Source organism: Microtus oregoni, unplaced genomic scaffold (assembly GCF_018167655.1).
Source record: "Microtus oregoni isolate MIOR12 unplaced genomic scaffold, Mior012 000122F_ref0000035, whole genome shotgun sequence".
NCBI classification, from domain to species: domain Eukaryota; kingdom Metazoa; phylum Chordata; class Mammalia; order Rodentia; family Cricetidae; genus Microtus; species Microtus oregoni.
In genome coordinates this window covers 832,851-858,306 of record NW_024544754.1, presented here as the reverse complement: position 1 = coordinate 858,306, position 25,456 = coordinate 832,851, and the positions used below count along the sequence as shown (strand labels likewise).

The 25,456-nt window shown below is 42.1% G+C and overlaps 1 protein-coding gene across 2 annotated transcripts in view; it reads left to right on the top strand.

Moving 5' to 3' along the window:
• LOC121444401 (oligophrenin-1-like) overlaps positions 1-22,520 on the top strand; it is a 365,423-nt gene extending 342,903 nt beyond the window's left edge. For both annotated transcript variants that reach the window (XM_041646215.1, XM_041646216.1), the window contains 4 exons: positions 12,812-12,977; positions 14,009-14,059; positions 17,963-18,004; positions 19,192-22,520. In XM_041646215.1, coding sequence (XP_041502149.1) covers positions 12,812-12,977; positions 14,009-14,059; positions 17,963-17,996 — 251 coding nt within the window. In that variant the 3' untranslated portion in view covers positions 17,997-18,004; positions 19,192-22,520. The remainder of the gene's footprint in view (positions 1-12,811; positions 12,978-14,008; positions 14,060-17,962; positions 18,005-19,191) is intronic.
• Positions 22,521-25,456: the final 2,936 nt, after the last annotated feature.

Genomic DNA, 25,456 nt, shown 5'->3' with positions numbered 1-25,456 from the left:
CCTGCCAGTTGTGCACTTCACAGTTAGAAACTAAGGTGTGGCTATGAGAGACAGTGTAGAGCAGCTGTCTTTCTGGAGCCTGGGTTAACCGGCTTAAAACAATTTGTTTGCATTTCTCTCCATTTTCCTTTTGAAAATTTCATTTTTTTTATGGATGACTAAAAGTCCTTTGTGTATAGGCAGCACTTTTTCATTATCCATTTATCTGTTGATAGACATCGGGGCCTAGCTATCACCAACAGAGCTACAGTGAACATGGACGTGCGACAAACAGTGTGGCCGGATATAGAGTCCTTTGAGTTTATGCCCGGGAGTGGTATAGCTGGGTAAAAAGAAGTTCTATTGGTTTTATAGATACCCCCACGCTACTTTACATAGTGGCGTCACCAGCTTACCCTCCCACCAGGAGTATGTAAGTGTTCCTCTTTCCCCATATTGTTTTCTTGATGTCAGCCATTCTCACTGGGTGAGATGGGATCTCAATGTCGTTTTAATTTACATTTCTTTGATGGATAGAGATGTTGAATATTTGAAAATGTATCTGGTCTTCCTTTGAGAACTATCTTCTTTTAGTCACTGTTTAGAGACACCATCACCAAGTCAACTCTTGTAAGGAAAACATTTCATTGGGGGCTCGTTTACAGTTTCAGAGGTTCAGTCCATTATCGTCAAGGCAGGGAGCATAGCACCGTGCAGGCAGGCAGGCAGGGTGCTGGAGGAGTAGCTGAGAGTTCTACATCCTGATCCGTAGGCAGAGAGGGAGACTGGGCCCAGCATGAGATATTTAAATCTCAAAGTCCACCCCCAGTGACACACTTCCTCCAACAAGGTCACACCTCCTCATCTTGTTAATCCTTTCTAACAGTTCCACACTTTGATGACTAAACATTCAAATATATGAGCCTATGGGGGGACATTCTTATCCAGCCACCAGTGTCTGTTCAGATGGTTGGCCCATGTTCTAATTGATAACTATTTCTTTGGTGTTTACTTTTTAGAATTTTAAAACTATTTATTGGAGATATTAACTCCTTGTATGTTGTCTAGCTGATGAAGACTTTCCCCGTTCTCTTGGCTGTTTATTCTACTCACTTGTTATTGCTATTGTTTATAATGGTGGTGGTGGTGGTTGTGGTGTGTGGTGGTGGTGGTGGTGGTGGTGGTTGTGGTGTGTGGTGGTGGTGGTGGTGGTGGTGGTGGTGGTGGTGGTGATGGTGGTGGTGGTGGTGGTGGAGGTGGTGGTGGTGGTGGAGGTGGTGGTGGTGGTGGAGGTGATGGTGGTGGTGGAGGTGGTGATGGTGGTGGTGGTGGTGGTGGAGGTGGTGGTGGAGGTGGTGGTGGTGGTGGTGATGGTGGTGGTGGAGGTGGTGGTGATTGTGGTGATGGTGGTGGTGGAGGTGGTGGTGGTGGTGGTGGTGATGGTGGTGGTGGAGGTGGTGGTGATGGTGGTGATGGTGGTGGTGGAGGTGGTGTTGGTGATGGTGGTGGTGGTGGTGGTTCTTTGAATCCATATGGTTCCATTTGTCAATTCTTGGTCTATTTCCTGTTCTGAGATTTGTTGTCTGTAACTATATCCATAAGTGTTTACCCTTTGTTTCATTGTTTCCAGTTTAAGATCTAGGTCTCTGATTGATTTTGAATTAATTTTTGTGCAAGCTGAGAGCTATGAAATCTAATTTCATTATTTTGCAGGAAGTTATTGAGTTTTGCTGGCAGTTTGTTGAAGGGGCAGTTTTTTCCTCCAGCACACTTTCTTGGCGCTTTAATCAGAAATTAGGTTTCCATAGTTGTGTGGGTTTATTGCTAGTTCTTCTGTCATGTTCCCTTGGTCTACATGTCTGTTTAGTGCCAGTAGCTTTACCATAGTCTAATCTGAGGTCAGGTAATGTGATGTCTCCGGCTGTGTTCCTTCTGCTTCGTGTTGTTTTTACTGTGTTCTTTCATATTTCTTATAAATTCTAGGATTCTTTTTTGTCTCTATGAATAATGGCTCTCAACATGTAGTCCATTAAGGACTTGGGCATTAGATCCTCCTGCCTCAGCCTCCTGAACCTCCCGAATGCATGCGGCCCTGCACCTGGCCTGACATCCTTTTCAAGGGAGTCTTTCTGTTTGGTAGCACAGTGCTGGAGCACAGGTAAAAACAGCAGCATCGAGTGAGGAACTGGGGAGCAGGATAGCAGAGGAAGGCCAGCAATGGAGTTGGTGTGGGAAGTGTTCACGAAAGCCTTTCACACTTGATGAATAGCATCACAAATTTCTTTTTAGAGAGGAGAGGCAGGGAGGTATTTTAGAGTATATATGAAGGCAGAGGGAAGCTAGAGGAAAAACAAGCCCGTCCAGATAAAGCAGAGGGAAGAAATTCTGTCGTCTGTGGCAGGCTCAGTACATGCTGACAGCGTTTTCTTTGAGCAGTTCGGTAAATGCCATTTTGTGTGGATGCCAGCAAGATTTCCACAGAGCAATTGGCACTTTCTGATTCTCTGGTTTGATCCTCAGATGCATTTGCATGTCCATGTTACTTTCCGTGTCTGTACCTTGGGTTTTATATCTCTAAAATGGGAAAAAGTATAGCTACAAATAATTTTTTAGGATTAAAAAGAATAACAAACAAAATACCTGGCTCATAATCAGAAAATGAAATATGTTATTAATTTTCTCCCTCAGTCCTGTCTTCCCTCCCTACAAATTGCCTCTTATGGGCGGCAGCCAGAAAAGGCCAGACATCTATGGAGACATCTGCTTCAGTTTAGAAGTCATATATTGATCATCACATTAACCAAGTAGAAGCTTGGGGAGCGGCACTTCTACCCCCATGGTAAACTTTGCCCTGCCCGTTGTCAAGCCAGATCCTGTCAGCTCAGCACACACAGTAACTTTTAGCCTTCTACATCGGCTCTGCCTCCGACATCTTTGGATATAGAATACAATCCCCATGCCATCCCTTCTGCTGCTTCTCTCACACTCCCATCCTCTGGACTGCTGGCAGCAGCAGCTCTGATCTAATGGTATCAGTTAATATAAGAACTGATCTGACTTGTCCAGGGCCATCCAGGCTTTCTCAGTCTAAGCTGCAGCATTGCCAGATTTTTTTTTTTTCCTCTTAAATCAGTTAGCAACAAACTTATGTGGTACAGTTTTCGTTAAAGCCTCTGGCCTTCAGCCTTGGCAGCACTCGGATGGGTTGGGTCATGGTAGAGCCCTGTAGCCAAATTGCTGGTATAGTTGCGTCTCTAAACCTTCCCCGCCTATCACTTCACCTCCGCTTTCCTCCCTAGTTTCGCTGATGTTCCTGGTAAATTCCTGGACACCAGAAGAGTTATCAGTTAATCAGTTGCTACACATGTTTCTTCCCCTGAGCTGAAGCGGATGATTAACCCCATGTGCTAACAAGCAACCTGAATGGCAGGCTTGGGGAGCAAGTTGCCTCTTCTGCTCACCCACTCTACACCAAAGAGTTGTCAGTAGCTTCCACCTTTGCTGTTGAAGGTGCTGTGTTGCTTCTGGTATTCCGAGTGTGTCACCATCCTAACCTCTCTCCATCGTTACCCCTTCCATTGACCTAGCATGTGAGTGGATTTCATTGCTCTACCCATTTTTCCCAGAGCAATTAGAAATGGCAGGCACCTGGTGCCATGTAAAGGGCTTCCTTCCATGGCAGTCGAGTGACTTTGCAAACAGCAATATTGTTCCTTGATGGAATTTTATTCAGGACCCTTTTCTATTCCAGACATGGGCCTGTATGCTTTTTCTCATTCATTGCATATTTTTATCATTGGTAAGTGTGTGAGGTAGGTTTTACCCTACCCATCTCAAAGAAAGAGTGGCTCAGTAGGAAGCAAATTGCCCAGCATCCCTTGGGCTATAAAATGCAGAGATGTTGCTGGAAACTAGATATTTGGTATGCTTTTTATATAACACATTCAGTTTTAAAGACTTATTTTAAGCATGTGAATATTTGTCTGCATGTATGTATGTATCATGCACCTTTTGCCCATGAAAGCCAGAAGTGGGTGTCACGTTCCCTGGCACCGAAGTTACAGATAGGAGTGAGCCACCATGTGAATGCTGGAGTTCACATGTGGTTCCTTCACAAGGGCAGCAAGCTCTTTTCAACACATAATCATCTCTCTCACCCCACAGTACTTTTTTTCTGCCTTAGCCACCTCCTTCTTTTACAGCAAGCATTACTTTGGCGTATACAAATTAGCACGTCTTCTTTTGACCATGTGAGTTTGTTGTCTTTTAAATTAATTTTCTAGGTTAGCATATAGAGTAATGGATGGTTCATCATAGCATCTTCATGCATATGTGTTATGCTGTGTTGCCATTTATTCCTCTCCTTCGCTAGCCTTTCCTGTGCCTCCTCTACTTGGTTACCTTTCTTTCCCCAGTTAGTTTTCCCCCCTACTTTATTTCCTGTTATATATATTACATTGCTCTCTCTATTTCCCACCTCCATTACGATCTCTTCCTCCACTCTCCCCAGTTTCTATTTTTGTGGCCCTCCATGTAGATCCCCCACATCTATTGAAATCTAGGTTCTACATATAAGAGAAAACAGGTAGCATCACTCAATGCTGCTTTCTCTTACCGGTTCTGGCTTTACAAAATGCAAGTGTATAATTTCTACAAAGAGATTTAGTATTTGGGGGAGAATGAAGAGGACAGAAGGGTGTATGCCTTTCTCTTCTATCTGGGCATTCATTCAGACATCACACTAAGCAAAGGGAAAGACCGAGAGGAAAAGCCATGATTCTGCCTTCCCATTGTTCACAGTGAGGATGGCCCATAGGCTGTCAGTCAAAGCCCGGTGTGAGCTATGTTCTTGGATGATAATGAGAGCAGTAAGAGCCAGGGTAAGAAGCCCTTCGTTCTGCCTGAGTATAGATATTAAAGTAGGTAGGGCCACACACACGGGCCCTAGAGCATGTGGGTTTAACAGCCCTGCTTAGTTTCTTTCCTCTCTCTGGTAATAAGCTTCTGGGCTTGGAGGAAGGATATTTGCAAGACCTTTTTTAGGCACACAGCCATCAATTCTTCACTGAGGTGACTAATGCTGTAAGTGGCATTTGTATCTGCTCTAAAAGTATTAGGAACAGACTTGCTCCTGCAGTAATGGGCGTTGCTGGCCATTATCCACATTTTCTTGTTTGAACTTATTATGCATATGCTTTAGTAATCTACTGTTTGGTTTTCATTCTCTGCCGTTTCTGGAGTCTAACTCCAGAGTGTTCCATAAAGATAGTTGATGGCTAAGGGGAAAGGAAGGCTATAGGATGCGCATGGAGGAATGTCACAGAAAGCAAGAGATCATTGTAGAAGGCTAGGGCTGAAGGAGAAGAAAAATCAATCTTCCCCCTGCTCTTTCGCCCGAGGTGGGGTATAGGTGGATATTAGGGAGGGTGTTAAGAAAGCTGCATAAAATCGAGAACTGATGACTATTGTCTCTCCATAAACCCACACATGCTAAGATATTTGCTCACCACCATTTGGCAGAGGATGGGAAAGGAAGGAGCCAAATGTTTTGGAGAGGGCAGTAAGTTTGTAATGAAACCTACGTTTTGGACCAAGAATCAAAAGAAAATGACCGCCATTTGGTGGAATTCTATAGACTAGAGAGAATGTGTGGTTAAAACCCCATCCTCCATTACTTCCCTTGATATGTGTTTTAAATTTGACCCCGTCTCTCCCAGCTGTGGGATTTCAGGTAAATCATAACCTGTCTGAGCCTCTCATTTGTATAAGAGGCTCATAATTGTGCCCATTGGATTGCTATAACAAGGAAGGGTGGCATGTGTATACCTGTGCCTTTCCAACTACCCTGTAAATGGAAGGAGTTGTTTGGTTTTGATAGCATGCTGTTGTAATTAGGTCAGCTTTACTTTTTATTTCCCCACTATGAGTAGTATGGGCTAGCACCTCTACCACAGGCAAGATGTGTGTGTGTGTGTGTGTGTGTGTGTGTGTGTGTGTGTGTGTGAAACAGTAGAAGTAGTCTATAAAGCACCTAGTTATCTAGTAGAGGCTCAAGAAGTGACAGATTACAAGACAGGGACATCTACTTTTCTGTATTCTAGAGCCTTGGTGGAATCTCAAATGTAAAATGTGGGCAGAAGAAAACAGCTCAGAACTACTTTTTTTTTTTTTTGTCTTCAGCCTGGCTATACACTTGATAAACACCCAGACAGAAAAAAAAAAAAAAAAACATTGTGGAGAAAAGAGACAAAAAAGGACATTTAGCTCTTCTTAGTCCAGTTCCAGTCCAGTTGGTCCATGGGTCCTCTGACAGTCCTATTCCAGGGTACCCACCCATACCTCACTTCCTGGAACTCCCATGCTTGGCCCTCTAATGTGACTGCTTATAGCCCATGCCTATGACTTCTCATCCCAGTTTGGACTTAAGATCCCATGGAGACTGTATAGGATCACTTGTGTTCATCCCTTCTTGGACACAAATGCTCTCACAAAATCCCTAGTATATTGAATACTTACTTTAGGTCTCAGAATACCCTTGAAGCCCGAGAGTATTGAGCTTGTGTGTCATAGGAAGCTCAGTTGGAAGCCTAAAAAGGGAAAGCTTTCCTTGCTGTCCTTCTAAAAGGCTGCATTGCATTTTTCTTTACTCAATAAATATTTGTTGAATATCTGCCGGTTACACGCAGAGCAATTTACTTGGTTCTCTTGGGGATACAGAGATGAGTCCCACCTGGATCTTGCTCTCAAGTTGCTCCCATTCTAATAGGGGAGAAAGAGCCATGAAAGCAAAGAGCCAAAGTACAAGATTCAAAGTACAAGACAACCAGTGCCTTCAGAGCTGGAGAAAGGAACTTGGAGAATCTTAAGCTTCCTAAGAGACATGGCACTTAAGCGGATGCAATTTGGGGCATGTGGGAATAGGATAAAGAGGATTTTGGAAAGATGATTCATTGCAAGACATGCACACAGAACAATAAATAATGATGTTTGTCTAGACGGTAGCATATGTGAAGAAGAATGGTGGAAAGCAAGATCAGAAAGGACTGCTAAAGCCCAATGGAAGAGGGCATAGTGAATGCCAACTTAGGCATTTTGGGTATTACCGGCAGGCAACAGGGGGCATGAAATTGAAATCCATTTATTGAGAGGTAATAAGAAGGTGGAAGAAAGGAAGGGAGAGACTGATAAAGAAATTGAGACTTCCATAGTATTCCCAAACAAACATACAAAAGTTAGCAAAGAAAGGCAAAGGTTTACAGACTGATACCATCTGCTGATTCATCTGCAAAACAGTCCAATCTTCCTATTGTACTGGCAGAGAAATGAACCGCTGACTTACACAAGCTAGTTTTAGTATTAAGATGAGAAACCAGGTTTCTTGACTCCTAGTTATATGACTTCTTTCCGTGCTTTGCCAGTTTGACATTGTGGCCTAACTGTGACTGAGACAAATTAGAGGCAAGAAAGAACAACACCGGGGTCTTTCAGCCAAGAAAACTCTTTGCTGCTACTTCAAAGCATGACTTGTAATGAATCATCAAGTTGAAGTTGCATATAAAAGGGCATAATCAGACGAACAGCTAATGGTGCTTACTTTCAGGCCCTAGTTAGATGTCCATTTGGATGTGGCTGTAAAGGTAATGAGTGAGGCTGTTGTTATGAGGATCATATCTGCTATACTCCTCAAGAGAAATGAGCTCTAGGCTAGGCATGGCTTCAGGTAGAAATAATTCTAGCTCTGAAAGTGTAGTGTCTTTCTTATCAAACTCCCTCCTCCAATAACTAGTGGAAATGGAATATCACTGCCATCTTTGCTCATGTGTGACCTGCAACGAGGAAGCGGGTTTGGGTGGCTTACAACTTTACAGCCCACACTGCCCATGAACCAGGGGAACACTGACATGCCCAGGTGCAAGTCCTGTCCTAGTCAAACTAGGACTGCCGAGAATGGATCTGGGTACTGCTTATTTAAAGGTCTTCCCATGTTCTCATGTGCAGCCAGGATTGAAATCCACTGCACCTCTGGTAACTGGAACTACATAGGTTGTAGAAATCACATGCACATGGATCTGTTAATGGTAAGCATTGAGGTTCCTTTTCATTTTGGAGTGTTTTCCTCAACGGTAGAAAAGGCATAACATTTGTGCAGAATGGTGCCCAGTCTTAACTATGAAACCTGAAAAAAGCACTAAATGCGGTGTTAATGAAACTTGGATCAGAACTGGTGTTTGGTAATAAAAGTAGCCAGAACTGGAACTGTGTGAGACCCTGGTATTAATCCCCATACTGCAAAATCAGTCAATAAAAATAAATAGTAATTATTGTTTTACTTATTTTTTACTGTTAATCATTATTATCATTTGCAATTTTCTATTACTGCTACTAATAACAACATAGCAGGCACCGGGAAAGAAGTGGACATAAAAATAGAAAATAATTTTCAATCATTACTCTATTACAATCTGGTAATGGGTAAATAGATTTACCATTCTGAGCCTCAGTTTCCTTCTCTGTAAAATAGAAATGACATGAAGTCTCTATTCTTTCCTTCTCAGATGACTATGAACATCATCTGGGAGAATGTTTCAAACAGTATAAATTTGTTAGGCAAGGAAAGCAATTATTATTACTTTGATGATCTTTTATTTAATGCAGTTGTAGAAAATCACCCTGATGCTAACAATGGTGAATAGTATGTCCATAAATATAAGCTAGAGCCTAGATGGGAAGATAGAAATTCTCTGTAAACAGGAATAATATTTTACTTATTCCTCTACTAGTATACTACATATACTGTACTATCAGAATTCTGCCTTTTCTCCTGAGATTTTTCATATGTAACTCAGATTTGAACTGGCTCTAATAAAACGTAATTATGGTAATTTTTGATTTTTTGCAAATTTCATACTTGCAAATACACCATTTTTATAATATTTACCACCTCCTCCCCATACCTCCTCCTAGATCCCTCTTTCCTCTCACCCCTTTCAAATTTGTTTCCTCTTTATTTTTATAAAAACCTACTGAGTCTGATTTGTATGACCCATGTTCTCCTGAGTATGGGAACCATCCACTAGAATGTGTTTGCACTACCAAGAGCCATAGTGTAAAGAAAACTGACTCTCCTTTCCATAGTAGCTAACAGCTGTCAGCATCTCCTCAGCTAGGTGTGGACTTACATGCCCCTCCACTCTCCATCCTGGAATGTTGACTAGCTTGATCTTATGCAGGTCTTGTGCATATAACCCCAGCAGCTGTGGGCATATGAGTGCAATAGTCTTGCAATGTCCAGAAGACACTGCATTGCTCTTATAATCTTTCCATTCTTTCTTCTGCAATGATCTCTGAGCCTGAGAAGAAATGTGAAACCATGAACACCTATTCTCTGCACTTTGACTACTTGTGTTTCTGTGTTAAATGTTATCCATGGAACAAATAGACTGCTCTGATGATATCTGACTGCTATATTAATCTGTGTATAGAGAAATGGATTATAGGTCAGTTTAATTCTATGTTTATTTATTGATAGCAGTAGGCTTTACCCCTTGACCCAGTGAACTCCTCAACCATGGATTTGAGACCATCCTTAGTACCAGGCATGTGCTTCTTCCTCTTGAGACCCTAAATTCAATCAGAAAGTAGTTGGTTACTTCTGTTACATTCCTGCCATTATTGCAACCATGATCATATCTTTCCAGGCCAGTTGTTATTTTAGCGTATACGATTTACAACTAAGTATGACCACTGATAACTTCCCCCCAGCAGCCTACATATATCTTCTGGTATTATGAAACCTAGTCATCAGACAGGAGGCTTCCTGATCAGTACTAACTTTATTTCTCCACATCCTGTGTTCAAAGTACGTGGTATTTTCAGCAAAAGGGTCTTACCATCAAGTTTTGGTGGGCAACCAAGAGCAATTGCAATAGGCTGTGTTGTCCTGGGATCTCAAAGACACTTCTGATCAACAAATTGAGGGGAGGTATCTCACACCTGACAGCAGGCTTTTTATTTGGTAAGTTATGGCTTCTGGAAAGAGCTTTAGTCAATGTGTATGGTGACTCCAATTAAATTATTTTACATATTTAGGAATCTTATAAAATAATAGATCTCCATATAGCCTTTTCAAACAGCTTTAGTGTTATATTTCCCTACTTGTACACACTCTTAAGGAATGGATCTGGTGCTTATGATGTGAGCAAGCTTAGGAATCGATAGAAGGAAAGAAGTAAAAATCATCTAACACTTATTCATGCTTGTTTTGGATAGTATATCATCTAACTTTTTATAATCACCTTATGAAATGAAATTGTTACATACCAATTTCCTGAGTGAGAAAATTATAGTCAAAGACATTAAATCACTGTCCAAGTTCTCACTGCTTGGAAGTTTATAACTGTAAGTTTCTGTCCCACCCAGTCCCATAGCCATTCAATCTCAAATAAACACACAAAGGTTTAATGTTAATCATAAACTGTTTGGTCTATTGCTCAGGCTTATTACTGTCTAGCTCTTACAACTTAAATCAACCTGCAATTCTTATCTGTAGTTAGCCACGTGACTTTCAGTTAGAAATTCTCATCTTGATTCCTCTGTGTCTAGTCAGTAACTGACTAGTAACTCTCTGCCTTTCCTCCTCCCAGAATTCTCCTAGTCTGATTGCCCCACCTATACTTCCTGCCTGGCTACTAGTCAATCAGTGTTTTATTAAGCCAATATGGATGACAAATATTTACAGTGTACAAGAGCATTAACCCACAGCAGAAATAGCAGAATAAAGCCACACATCCAGGTCTTCACAATTCTAGAACCTCTGTATTTTCTGTGGCGTACTGTAGCTCAGACTCAAAATAACCACACAGAAACTATATTATTTAAATCACTGCTTGGCCCCTTAGCTCTGGCTTCTTATTGGTTAACCCGTACATATTAATTTAACCCATTTTTATTAATCTGTGTATGGCCTCGTGGCTGTGGCTTATCGGCTAAAGTTCCGGCATCTGTCTCCCGTGGGGTTACATGCCATCCTTCTGTCTCTGCCTCATTTCTCCCAGCATTTAGTTTAGTTTTCCCTGCCTATCTAAGTTCTACCCTGCTATAGGCCCAAAGCAGTCCTTTATTAAACAATGATATTCACAGCATACAGAGGGAAATCAGCATACTAATATAACCTAAAATCAAGACTTGTTTTGATGGGTAGTGAAGAGACCAGTTTGATAGAGTAGGCTTGGTAGGTAATGTCCGGTAGTTATTCCTGAAACAATGATTTGTAGCTAGTTTAAAGGAGGCCTTGAATTATGTTGAGAAGTTTGAACTTTATCCTGTGCATTTTAGAGTTACTGAGAAGGACTTGAAGAAAAATAAAACTGTGTAAACTTTAGTAAATCCTATAGCAAGCAGTATTATGTAGATGGAATTTGAGTTTTTAATTTTACTTTAAGCATCTTGCAGAAAGAATGAAAATTAAGATCTAATATTAAGCAAATATCAAGATCTAATCCACTTCATTATTACACATATGGCTATATTAATATCATCTTCATTGAGACACAAGTACTTTTTGGTGGAGTTTTTTTCCTTCATTCTTGTTGAGACAGAGTCTCCCTCTGTAGCTTAGGCTTGCCTGGAACTTACTATGTAGACTAAGGTGGCCTCTAACTAATGTCAATCCTGTTGCTTTAGAGTCCTCAGCACTGGGACTTGAGTGACCATGCCAAGCTTTATGAATTCATTTTTACTTTATTTCAATATACATTTTTGTCTTGACCTTGTCCAAGTTCTTGTCAGTTTATATGCAATATGTGTTAGTTGCTTGTAAGAGTAAATTGTTTGGTTAGCTTTTGTAGTTCTGGCTGATATTTTGCTATGTATGTTTTGTGCCAGCTGGTTTTTCTTATTTTTTATCTTGGATGAATTCTTGTAAGGTTTTTTCAAAGTGGAATTACTAGATAAACAGGCATGAATTATTTATTACCTATGCATAATTTTGTGTTACATCCAGATTGTTCCAAAATACTTGATAGGTATCTAGATAGAATTAGTCCAGTTTATCGTGCCACCAGCAGTATGTGAGTACTTGTTTTTACCATAATCCTGCCAGTGCCATTTCATAAAAACTATTTGTTTATTTCTTCCAATTAAACTGTAAGCCAGAAATGTGGAGATAGCAACGTGAGATAGAAGAGTACTTTAGTACTGAAAGGACCTGGAATTTTTTGAGGTTTATTTTAGTTTTCATTTTATGTACATATGTATGTTGATGTGCATACAGTTGCCCACAGAGTCCAGCAGAGAATGTTGGGTCTGGAGTTGCAGGTTTTTCTAAGCCTCCTGACATAGGTGCTAGGGATGCAGTTTGTGTCCTTTGGAAGAGCAGTAAATACTTTTCAACTGCTGAGTCATTTCCCCAGTCTCAGGATCTGATTTTAGTAGGGATGAATTTATCAAATTTAAGTTCCTCATCAATCACCTACTCTATGGCATTAATCACCTACGATGTGGCTGGCACTGTAATAAACATACTAGTTCCTAACTTAGTCCCTTCGATCTCTATAAACAAATGTGTTGCTACTCTGAATTGTAAAGCCAAGGAAATGTAGAATTAGAAAATTCGTAACAAATGTAAGGTACATGAAATTGTACAGTCTAGGTTGGAATGTAAGCTTTCTAAAGGGCATCAGCCAGAAGCATTTTAAAACAAAAATAGAGTTGTTGTTAGCTAAGAAGAAATGGGGACCAGAGAAGATGACCCAGCCAACCCCAGGTCATCGACTGACATTTAGTGTTCTATTTGGGCGACTATTTATGTCCTTGTTATTGCTTTCTCTTTTAGGAGATACTGACTGTTTCAGCAAAGTTCGGCCCCCAAGAGAAAAGCAAACAATCATCCGTCCTCCAGTGAGACCCCCAGACCCTCCTTGCCGGGCCAGTGTTTCACAGAAGCCAGAACTAAAGCCAGATACTGTGGCTGGCAATGCAGGGGAAATCCCATCATCTGTGTAAGCAATGTTTTCCCTCAACTTGATCTAAGGCCTGTGCTGACCACTAGAAGTGCCTTTAGGGTCACCATCTCTGGTTGCTAAGTGTATACAGCAGACAACTCTGGAACATCATTCTCTTTATAATCTAGGAGACTATCCAGTGTCATCCCTGTGTGGAATATTCCATTCAGTATCCAAAGTTGGGCTATTTCACTACATATGAAGACTTTTTCAAAGTCTTATATAAAGACTCATTTGTTCTTAGCTGCCCTGATGTCTGTGGAGGAAGAAAAATTACTTTCAGTTTTCTGCTCTAAAAATCTTTTCTATTTTGTGTTATTGCTACTGGTTATTCAAGTAATTTAATGAGCATGTAATTTTTGTCATTGTACTTGTGCTTGGGGCTTTTTTCTTTCTTTCTTGCAAGGGTACATTTAAAAAAAATCATCCAAAATGACTCAGGTCCTCTAAAGATCCTCTTACAGGATACCCAATAGGCCCTCTGGTTGGGGAGCCAGGGAAAAAGTAGAGCCAAGAAACCAGCTGTTCTTGGCCATAGCTAGCCTGACTGGCCTCTCCTCATGCCCTCCTAAGACCATCTTCCTGGACCATTAACACATCACGTCCAGACCCTTCTTTTTCTTGTGTCTTTTATTTTCCATAATTGTAAAACTTAGGGAAAGATCAAAGCCTCCACAACTTCCACTAATTAGCAATGTGTGTTTGCAAAGCTCCCTCAGTCATACTTTGAAACCAAAGACTGTTTTCATTTACTTTTCCAAAGACAGGTCTGAGTGAGTCTCAGAGTTTACCATTCTGGATCTATAGGTAGTAAAGGATCTTTTTTTTTTTTTGCCCTGGGGTGCCTATGGCTTCAGAACCATTTCTCATTCTGATATTCGAGTTTTGCCCTGGGCTTTTTGCGAGCCAGGGTAGGGCCTGGTATTGGTGACCTGTCTGGTACTGAGTGTCATGTCCTTTCCATTGGTCTTTGCTTCTCACATGTATTCCACTGTAGCTCATCAGATTTGCTTGGCTTCTATTTGCAGGGTGGCATCCAGGACCAGATTCTTTGAAACAGCATCCCGGAAAACTGGAAGGTAAGAGACACAGCAGAGAGGGCAAATGGCAGTACTGCATGGATGCATCAAGTGCAGCTCATCAGGTTTTGCTCTTTCCTCCTCCTTTTCTGTTTCTCTATAGTTCTTGTTTTCTCCCCTCCTCTCTGTCCTTCTCTCCCTTTTCCTCTCCCACCTTTCTCCTGAAATCATCGTAGATTGGCTTCTATTTCTTATCAGTGTCCTGTCTTTTTCTCTTGCTTGTTCTTACACGTGTCTCTGCCATTCTCAGTTTTTCTGCCACTTTTTGCACTTCTCGCCCTGTGTTCTCTTTATGCCATCCTTCTTGCTTTTCTTAATTTGTGTCTCTGTTGTCTCTTTTCTTACTCATTTTTTTCCATTTCTTCTGCTTCTCGTTCTCTTTCACAGACATACCTGTGCATGTACTCTATTGTATGTACACACATGTGGTCCTAGTTAGAGTTACTGTTGCTGGGATGAAACACCACTACTAAAGCAGCCTGGGGAAGGAAGGGTTTACACTTTCACATCATAGTCTATCACTGAAGGAAGTCAGGACCGGAACTCAAGCAGGGCAGGAGCCTGGAGGCAGGAACTGATACAGAGGCCATGGAGGGGTGCTGCTTACTGGCTTGCTCCATGTGACTTGCTCAGCCTGCTTTCTTATAGAACCCAGGAGTACCCACAATGGCTGCTACCCCCAATCAATCACTAATAAGAACATGTTTTGCACACTTGCCAAAAGCCTGATCTTATGGAGGCATTTTCTCAGTTGAGGCTCCCTCCTCTCAGATAGCTTGTGTCAAATTGACATAGAACTAGCCAGCGCACATCCCAAAGCTATGCTGAAAAAAAGAAACCTTGCATCAATGAAGGTCTTTTTGTTGCTATTATTTTACTTACTTAGACATCATAGTGTATAAGGTCAGCTGACAAAGGCTTGTAGAATATAGCATTCTATTGTCTATGGGTTCAGAGTAAGTATGGCTCCCATTTCAAAAGTAAGTAGTTGACTAAATGATTATCAAACTGATCATCCATCTAAATCTCTTGAAAAATTGTTTAAAAAAATCCCAGACTCCTGGCTTCTCCTCTACACTCACTAAAATTGATCTTTTGACTGGTACATGAGAATCCATTATTTCCTCCTTTTGTCATCCCTCTTCCCTATTTACTTTCTCCTTCTTCTCCTTCTGTTCATCCTTCCTTCTATTTGTTTTTAATTTTTTTTCCAAATGCTGGTACAAACTGTTCAAGCTCTGGGCATTTGGGAGCATTTGCACAAAAGCATCCAGCGGAATGGTTGCTTAGTCTTCAAGGTGTTTGCTGTGAGTTTGATTCATGTGGCTAATCTGAGAATTTTTTTAGTTGTGCTTCTTGGCCAAGAACAAGAGTTAATGTTTTTAGGCTGCCAGCCTAAAAATGGAGCCAGGATAGGTTTGACATTCTCTTCCCAATACCATGAATCGAATTCACCAGGATGTGATTCCACATGGCAAGTCACCACAGGCAGCTATGGGATCAGCCAAATTCTGTTTAGACAATAACTTATCATTTATTTTTACCAGAACAGATGAAAGTGAGGCTAAATCCCTTATTTCTTTTACCAGAGGATGGAAAATGAAGAGGTTTTGGAGTGGAACTGGGAATTATATCTCAGTGCTAAAGTATTTGTACATCATGCTTGAAGCCTTGAGTTCCACAGGGTGGGCCGAGGCAGAGGGGGAAAGAGAGGTTCTTAATAGAGTTGCCTCCTGTGAGTGACACTACTTCCTCCCTCCCTAGGATAAAGAAATCCTTTGAGAAATAAACACCAGAGAAATTGAAGGAAATAAACTGGAATGAACAAAAAGAATCAGGCATATTGAAGAGTTAATACATGAGCTGGGGCTTGATCAAATAGAAATACACAGCAAAATTTGGGGATTGATCTGTATCTTAGTTCAGGCTGTCAAGACATTAAGAAGGGAATATTTTAGAGGCATGAACAAAGTCTAGTAGAATTTCTAGTGAAGGCTAACTTTCAGTAGGAAAACCATTGCCAAACTGATGTTGAGGGCATGGAAAGACATTTGCAAGGGGTAGGATTTGTCATCCAGTGCTCAGGGCAGACTTAGACCAAGCACAACACCGGAAGGCCTTGTCCAAAGCAGGCACTTCAGCCTATGCTATTCTATCCACTCTTTATCTGGGCTTCTAAAACCTAGCCTTAATCCTGTTCTGTGTCCTAAGAATCACCTTGGAAGGAATGAAAGTAAGGCTAAAACATACCCACCTTCTATCTTGGCTAGCTGTAGTTCTTACTCAGAAGCTGCTTAGGAAAAATATTCTTCCTACCTTGAATCCACCACTACCAGTAGTGTATTCACAGGCTGGCCACTGAGCAAGACGTTCCCAGTCACGTGGCTAATCCCTTATATGGTCATTGTTGCCTACCTCTTCGATCATCTTGCCTTGCTGCTTTTAGTTTTTCCTTTGCATGCTTGACTGTAGCCTGTCATTTTGATAGCATCTGTTCCTCATTCTCTTACCCTCTTCAACAGTTAAAAAGAAAAAAAAACTCAAAGGAAATATTATTAGAGATTTGTCAGGAAGAAAAGGGAAGAGAGAATATCCCATAAGGCAATGTAGCTTCAGAAGTGATTAGTGTTCCACTTTGTCTATAATGTGGGGTTGAAAAGAAGAAAGCTTAGCTGAACGGAACACCAGGAAAATGGATTAGAGCCAGAATGCAAAGGTCTTATATGACATGTTAAGGTGTTTGCTCTTTGTATTGTAGTCTGCTGGGGGCAGGCCGTTGAAGATATTTAGGTAGTTGTGCACATTCTGAGCTGGCTGAGTTGTAAAAAGATCACTCTGGTGGTAAAGATGGGAAGCAGGGAGACCAATTAGGAAACAAATCTTGCTGGCCGGAGCTGATGGAAGGTCTGACCTAAGGTGTTGCTTTGGGAATGGAATACAGGGACAGATGTGTGCGCTCGGTTCCAGCAGACCCTGCTGACTTTTCAGATGGGAGGCACTGTGGAAGTGCTGAGAGAGATAAGTCTAACTTGGGCAATTTGGTAGATGGCACAACAATTAATCATAAAGAAACAGGTTTTGTGAGACATTTGCTGTGCTCAGGTTCAGACAGTCCCTGTGAAGACACTGTGAGACATCCAGGTAGAGATGCCCAGTGAGTAACTGCAACCCAAACTAATTGTCAGGGTGGGGCCTGTACAGATTTAGTAATAGAAATGCTAGGGATGACCAGTGTTTTATAGAATTCTAGTGTGGGACATCACATATATACTGTATGAGTAGTGACACTTTGGAAGAAGATTCCCAATAGTTGGTGGTAATTAAAACCATGAATAGGAATAAGATAATTTAGGCAACTAGTTATAAGTAGTTTCAAGAGATGAGAGAAAAGTAGAAGGCTGTGGCTGTAGCTGGGGGAACCAGCTGTTATGTGGGATGCTCTGGCTATATTGTTAGGAGATTTCTTTTCTATGGTTGTCTCTTTCTCCCAGTTCTCAGCTGAGTATGGAAGGCGAATTTAGGGCTGATCAGCAGGCTGACCAGAGCTTGTGTGGTTTTTGTAAGACCAAGGAGGACTTTGTTTTACACGGTACTGACCCCTGCCTTCTTGTCCTTCTAACCAGCAGTGATAATCATGCGATGTGAACTGTGGTCTTGGGTCAGCTTCTGTCTTGTGTCTAGTTCCCATAGTCTACTACTCAAAAAATTGTTTTAGCTCCTGAAAGATGGCTTCGTGTCTAGAATAGTGGGTTCTCTAAACCTTCCCAACCTAGAAGAATGGAACCAAATGCAGTAATAGATCTGAGCAGAATAATTTCCCCCTAACCAAGTGACTTGTTTACCATTAACCTTTTCAGTCCTGACGTCAAGGGCTTCATTGAGCTCTCTTTCTTTTGCCCACAGCTCTCAAGGAAAACTTCCTGGAGATGAGAGCTGAGGCCACAGGTATGTTGTTTCTACCCTTCATGACAAAACGTTCAAATAAGCCCTTTTCATGGCTAGGACTTTGAAGACTAGAATATCACACAAGTCCAGAAAGTAGGACCTTACTCCATGTCTCAGTTTGCTCCCCTAAAATTACATACTTTATTTGTGCGGTTTCATATGATTTGCAGTTTTCTTTCCCTGCCATTTCCCCCTCCACTATATTACTGTAAGATTGCTTTTCAGCTGAATTCATTAGAAATCCCAGGCTGGATATTTTGGCCAAGCATGTTTCCTTTTCCAAATCTCAGTTTCTGTTTGTAAAATGAGACGATGGACCTGCCTGCCTCCGCTATTGTTCGAGTCTCTAAGGATGCCAGTGACTTCCTCTTTGATATTTAGACAAATGTCAATGTGTCTATAGTGGGACTTCATTCCTTGAGACCAAGTAACTACTTCAGTTCTTTCCACCTGAACCATCCTCTGTGGTCCTTTATGTTCATTTGAGTGTGCAAAACTTTCATATCCAAGATCTCATTTGATCCACATCCCATGCCAGAAAGAAGGAGGATACTATGTGTTCCAACTCAACAAACAAAGGCACTTAAGTTCAGAGGGGATAAGTGACTTGCTAAGGTCACAGGAGGCTTGGGGGTCAGGGAAATGTCTTTCTCTGCGTAAGACTTTGATTGCTTGGTTATCAGATCTCTGGCATGACATGAACCAATGTGAACATTAATGAGGTCCAAGTATCTGGAGTTTGGCTTGCCATGTGCTCCTTAGCCTTCTGTGTTTTCCTGTCACTGCCAGTCCTCCATGGCCTAGCGATAGATAAGCTGCGTCTTATCAGCCTTAAGAATGAAGGCCTGGGCAAAGGAAGTTTGGAGATACCGAAAGGAGCGCAAAGGCAATGATTAAGATGCAAGGGAGGAGAACGGAGCGGCAGGCTCAGAAGTTTTAGTATCAGAATTTTGCTTCCCCTGTTGGTAGATTGTTTTAGGGAATTGGAGGTGGGGTCAAAGACAGTCTCTAGTCCTATTTAGAGCAGCCTTGACCTGCTGTTTGGAGTCTAAAGTACAAAGTCCCTTTTCCAGACTAGGTACTAGTTAGGGTAAGAAACTAGAGAGACACCCCCCCCCTTCCTAACACCTGTTAAATATTCACCCAGGCTTACCTAACTCCCTATTTTTTTTTTCTTTTCATTTTAGGTTTGAAAGGACTTGGCCTCGAGGGACCCTTTCCAGGTTGGGGAAGGGTCTACTTCAAACCCATGTGAGCTATTTGGTGCTGAAGAGCAGCTCATTTCCGGCCTCGAACCCTCAGTGTCTGGGAAGCTATAAAATAGGGAGCACATGTCTGAGACATGTGTTTGTTTCTCCTTTGTATTCTCTCTTCATCTCCCCAGAATGTCTGTTGTGAGCAGCTCCAAGGACACTGGATGGCAGGATTCTCTTAAGCTCCAAGCTCTACTGACGTGAAAATACCCACTGACCTGTACTGAAGAGGGGAGCCCAGCTTTCCACTCTTCTCTGAACTTGTCTCTTCAAAGGTCACTGGACTCTGACTGATTCAGGGCTAAAGACTGATCTTGGAGGCCTCACCCTGATCTAAAGGCTACCGGAGTTGGGGCCATTGTTTACCTTATTTGGAAGGGACTAGGGCTGTTTGTTGAATATTGGAGAATTGTGTCATGTCTCTTTCTGAGAATATGGACACTAACTAGTACCAGATTGGCACTCTGGTACCATGACATGTTAATGATGTCCAGTGGGGCCAGGCCGCGTGGATCATTCCCACACAGTGTCCTTCACAGTGCTAAGCATGTGTTGCATGTCAAAGCCTAGGCTGTCTGGATTTTCCTTTTGCCTACTTTCACCTAATAGCTTCCTTTCCAGCAATCAACAAATAAAACAAAGCAGAAAACGTCTTTGTACAAAACAAAACAAAACAAAACGGGGAGGGCCAAGTGTTAGGAAAAATGGCTAAGATTGACTTTGAGTACGAGGAATTGTTGCTATTGCTTCTTATTTGCCTCTCGCTTACATGTTCTTTTATTTCGTGAAGAAAAAGCAAACAAGCAAATCTTACAAGCAAACAAAACTAATTCTTAGCCAAGTGCCTGTGGATTCTGGAACTCCATGATGCCCCCAAGATGACATATACAATTCCATGAGGGTAATGCCTTTTCTGAGCAGATGGTTCATAACATTCTACTGGATTTCAAATGGGACTGCAACCCAATAAAGGTTAAGAACCACAGCCCTTGAGATAAAAGACTCTTTACAGCCCATAAAGGGTTGGATTAGAAGGAACTTTCAAACGCATTTATACTAACAACAGCTTAGTTTACATGACGAGCAAGTTAGCGACCACAAGAGGACGAGATCCCAGGTGTCTGAGCTCCTACATAAGGTTCTTTTTAGTACGCCACATTTATCGAGGAGGGGGCCTTGTAGGTGGTGGCTTTAATGGTTCTTTGGGGAGCTATTGGCTTTGATTCTCTCTTGAGCCTCTCATATTTGCCAGCAAGTGGAAAATCCAAGCTACAAGCTGCTGGTCCTTTCAGCACTGCTGGAGTCACTGAAAGTGCACTAAAGCGAAAGCAGTGCAGGGAGTAGGAAATCTGAAGAATAGACATTTTTGAGGCCTGGTTTTTAGGGTGTTGGTGCTTCTGTTTCTGTGCAGATGCCCGGGCCCCGGCCTCTGAGGCTTGCGGGGCTCTTACTGAGTTCTGGTCTTAGAGCTGAATCCTCTCTGTTAATGAGAGAAAAGCCAGTGTATGTGTAGAACTTGGTCACTGGAGTGAGCCAGGATCCATGAAGGATTAGGAAGACAGTTTGAGTCTAGTTTTCCTCAGGCAAAAGGCCGTGGTAAACACTAAAAGTCTTAGAATACTATGGAGAGGCAGAGAAAGACACTGCAATCCCAATAGAAGAAGTTTCTAGAAACTTTGCACTGTGATTGCTATGTTATGTGGGACATGGATGAAAACTCAGCTGAGAAGGAGGGGTCCCCAGCTTTGGAGGCCAGGGAGCAGTTGCTGGGGTGGTTCTACTTCTGCATCAACTCCTTTTGGAGAATGAAACAAAGTCTCTCCCTTTGACAACCTGCTTTAAAGAGCAATATGGCTGTGGTGAAGCATGATGTCGTGAAGGGAGATTGGCCTGGTCCATCTCTGCTTGATACATAGATGCTCACTCCAAAGAGGGGATCAGAAGAGGCCATATGTGCGTGGGTATCTCTGGGAAATTAGCAACAACCCTAGCAAATAGGTGAGAGAACTGTTAAGTCTTGAACTGATAGTGACGACGGAAGCGCTAACACTTATTAAGCACCCACTGAATACCAGATACTTCAAATACCTTAGATGTCATCCTAATAAGAATCATGCAAGTACTCAGCTTCTTGTACAGACTAAGAGGGTACCCAGTTGTGTTGTTACCGGCTCTAGTACACAGACATAATGTATACTAGAAGTGTGATTTCCATCCTGACCTCTCGGAATTATCACCCTCTGCAATTTTCCCTATGTCCTTCAGAGGTAGGTATTTAGACGGAGGACACATTGCTGGAGGTGAGTTGACTCTTGACTCCCATATGCCTAGCCAATATGGAAAGGAAAACGGTGAGGGAGGGACGTGGTGCAAGGCTGCCTCGTAAGGGAGTAGACCATAGGCTGAAAGATAATCCCTAGTTGGGTTTTCTTTTCACTCTGAGTGCATCAGATTTTTAATATGTTTTAAGAAATCATCGAAACTCACCTTGTGAAGTGAAGAATTTGTTGTGATCGGTAGCTGTGAATTAGTCGCTGTAGTCACTTTTCAGAGAGAAAGGGTCCTTCCAGGTGTGGCTGTGTTTTCCCAGGACATCCCTACCTGTCACGTGTACAGTTTGATCAAGAAGACTGGTGATATCCATGCACGCACTTGGAGAGAACGGAAGTTCTCTGTGCCTTTGTGGAATTTGATGCCCTGGGGTCACCTTGCTACAAAGGTTTTCCGTGGTGAAAGCAAAAATCAGGGGTCATTTAATAAAAAGAAATTTCATTGAATTTTTATATTTCAAGTTGAAAGAGAGGTATTAAGAAGTATCCAGCCAGCACAGGACAAAAACTAAACATTCAGTTTAAGAAACAAAATAGTGTCGTGTAAGAGTGCTTTGGAAGTAATGGGCTACAATAGGGAAACATCCTCCCCTTTTCAAGACATTACTTTATTCTGTAAGAACTACAAAAAGTAAAGGAAGTAGTTCGGCAACTCATGAAATAATTGCTTTTGAAAGAACATGGACCAGTGAAGCTGTTATTAAAGAAGGAGCAGACAATTGACCTTGACACATTAGACGCCTACCTACAAAAGCTTTAGCGACAACAGCAAAGGAAAATCCAGAGTGAATCTAAATAACTTAACAAGATATTGTCAATGAAGTAAAGCCTTCATTTTCATATGAAATTGCCTATATGAACTATGAGTGTGAAATAAGAGAAAAGAATTAGATCCTTGAGCCCACTCATGTGATTTTCAATTAAGTGCTTGAATAAATGTCCTCCATCTGCAGTCTCATGATGGAAACAATCTTTCGGCATATCAGGAATGATGGTGCACCCACCATCTTCCTCTCACGCTGTCTTGTAAAAACATTCAAAGAGAACTCGGCACAAAATGTTTTTGAACCCAAGAGTCTTAATCTATTCAGCTTTGCCATTCTCTCAGGCTGTATAGCATCAATAAGTGATAGCTAGCAAGTCTGTCTTGTAGGTAAGGAAACTTGAGGTCCAGGGAGGTAAAAATGACTTACCCATAAGAAGACTCTAGAAATTGATTAAAGTCCAAGATTGGGAACTGCAAATGGCTTTCTATTTACCACAGTGTCACAAAATTAGTAGTGAAAACAAACCTCTGGGCTAGAGAGATGGCTCAGCCGTTAAGAGTACTGGTTGCTCTTCCTGGGGTCCTGAATTCAGTTCCCAGCACCTATATGACAGCTCACAACCATCTATAAGTATAGTCACAGGGGATCCAATGCCCCCTTCTAGTTTGTAGAAGTACAAAATACCCATATACAGAAAATTCATAAATAAATAAATCTTCAAAAGAAAATGAATCCCAAATATAAGTGAAGATGTTTTAAAATAGGATTAATAAAAATATCAGTTTTGGCCTTAGCATTACCTGGCAACTCATTAGAAACGCAGATTCCTCGGATCTACCTGAGACATCTGGAATATGAATCTGTATTTTAACAAGACCCCAGAAGAGATTTCTTTAATTATTTATTTATTAGGGATTTCTGCCTCGTCCCCACAACCGCTTCCCATTTCCCTCCCCCTCCCCCGATCAAGTCCCCCTCCCTCATCTGCTCGAAGAGCAATCAGGGTTCCCTGACCTGTGGGAAGCCCAAGGACTGCCCACCTCTATCCAGGTCTCGTAAGGTGAGCATTCAAACTGCCTAGGCTCCCACAAAGCCAGTACGTGCAGTAGGATCAAAAACCCACTGCAATTGTTCTTGAATTCTCAGTATTCCTCATTAGGTCCAAATCAGGAGCAGAAGGAGTCGGAGCACGAGCAAGGAACTCAGGACCACGAGGGGTGCACCCACACACTAAGACAATGGGGATGTTCTATTGGGATCTCACCAAGGCCAGCTGGCCTAGGTCTGAAAAAGCATGGGATAAATCCGGACTAGCTGAACATAGCGGACAATGAGGAATACTGAGAATCCCAGAAGAGATTTCTATGCACATTAAAATTTTGAGAAACACTTGGCTTAGTCTGCTCTAATCTGTTGAGAGTCCATAACGCTCTGCTTCTTTCATCGGTTTGCACGTGGCCTGTGACTGTGTTGACAAGTGAATGAAGTTCCTCTATGTCCAAGCATAGCAGGCCAAGTCCAGGGAATAAGCAGACTGAAAGTGACCTGGCTGTCAGACTGTGCAAGGGAAGCAGTGCACAGACATGCGGCCGTTGGATGGAGCTTTTCAGGAGCTCTGTGGTTGTGACTCAGCTTTGTTACATCCTCTCTGAGATGCTGAGCATGCCATGCACATCGTCTCGTCTACCTTTTGTCTCAGAGGGTCTTTTCAACTTTCAGACTCAGGCCATGATGTAATGCCAGTGGGCAACTCTACTGCTCTTCAGCGAGGTTAGCATCGTCATTTCACAGAAGAAAGACAATACTGGGAGGACTTTTTTTTTTTTTTTTGGTTTTTCGAGACAGGGTTTCTCTTTGGCTTTGGAGCCTGTCCTGGAACTATCTCTTGTAGACCAGGCTGGTCTCGAACTCACAGAGATCCGCCTGCCTCTGACTCCCGAGTGCTGGGATTATAGCAAAGCAGTGGTAACAGAAATTTGCAAAGACCAGGAGGAGCCTAGCTCATTAATTGGCTGCAAATTAGTTAATTTTCAAATTCAAGTATAACAAAGAATGCAGAGTTTCGAGATTCAACTGCTTTCAGGCCACCTACTGGATGAATCAACTTGTGTTGTGGCTAAGGCTTTGCATGATTTAGTAAAAACAAGATTCCTTGCCTCAGATTTTTGGGGGATGCTTTGGCAGTGGGAGAAGAAACTTATAGTCATTGTCTGCTGCTTACCCCTCCAGGTGAGTCTAGTGCCCAGTATTTGAGAGCCACTGGCCTCAAGGTGACTTCTTATAGGTGGAGAAACAAACTCATCGAAGGCGAAGGACTTGCGTAAGGCTGTACCCGAGGGTAGAAACTACCTCCCCCCTTATAATACCATTCTACAGGACTTCCCTTAGGTGATCTATTTGCCACAGTCTAGACACCTGCTCCCAACAGCGAGCCACCCACGCAGAGGAGGTGTGCTGTATTGTCATCTGGGTGTTTTGTTTCTGTCATACATCCACAAGCCTTCCTTTTGAGTACCCACACAGCCTTTCTCACCTCAGAGCAGGAGTGAGTTTCCCATTTTGTTGCTGCTCAGACGGGTATCATAGCGTAGGAGGCAGAGTGGGCCTTGAGTCTTTCAAATCCTCCTACGCCGTGCTGTTTCTCTAGAGGAGAAGAGGCAGGCCTGCAGACCTTTAGTTTTTCTCCTGAGAAATGTCATGAGCTCTAAGTTCTTGGATTTTTGCTTGTAAACCTGGCCTTTAACTATCTCTCCTGGTTCAAACCAGATTGATTATTTTTCCTGTTGGAGTATAGAAGAGTTTTGTGACTTAAAATTTTGCAGAACAGTCTTAGGTTCTTTCTATTATTTTGTCCTCACATTAGCTGCTTCAAGGGACAAAGTAGTTCTCAATTTGACAGGTTTGGGCAACCTGAAATACAGCAGCACTGTGTTAGTCTTTATGGCTGTTCAAATGACTGATCACAAGTTTAGGGCTGGAGAGATGACTCAGAGAGTACGAGCACTGTTGCTCTTCCAGGGAACCTGGATCCAGTTCTCAGCGCTTACATGGTAGTTCACAACTGTCCAGTTCCAGGAGATTTGACTTCTTTTTCTAGCCTCT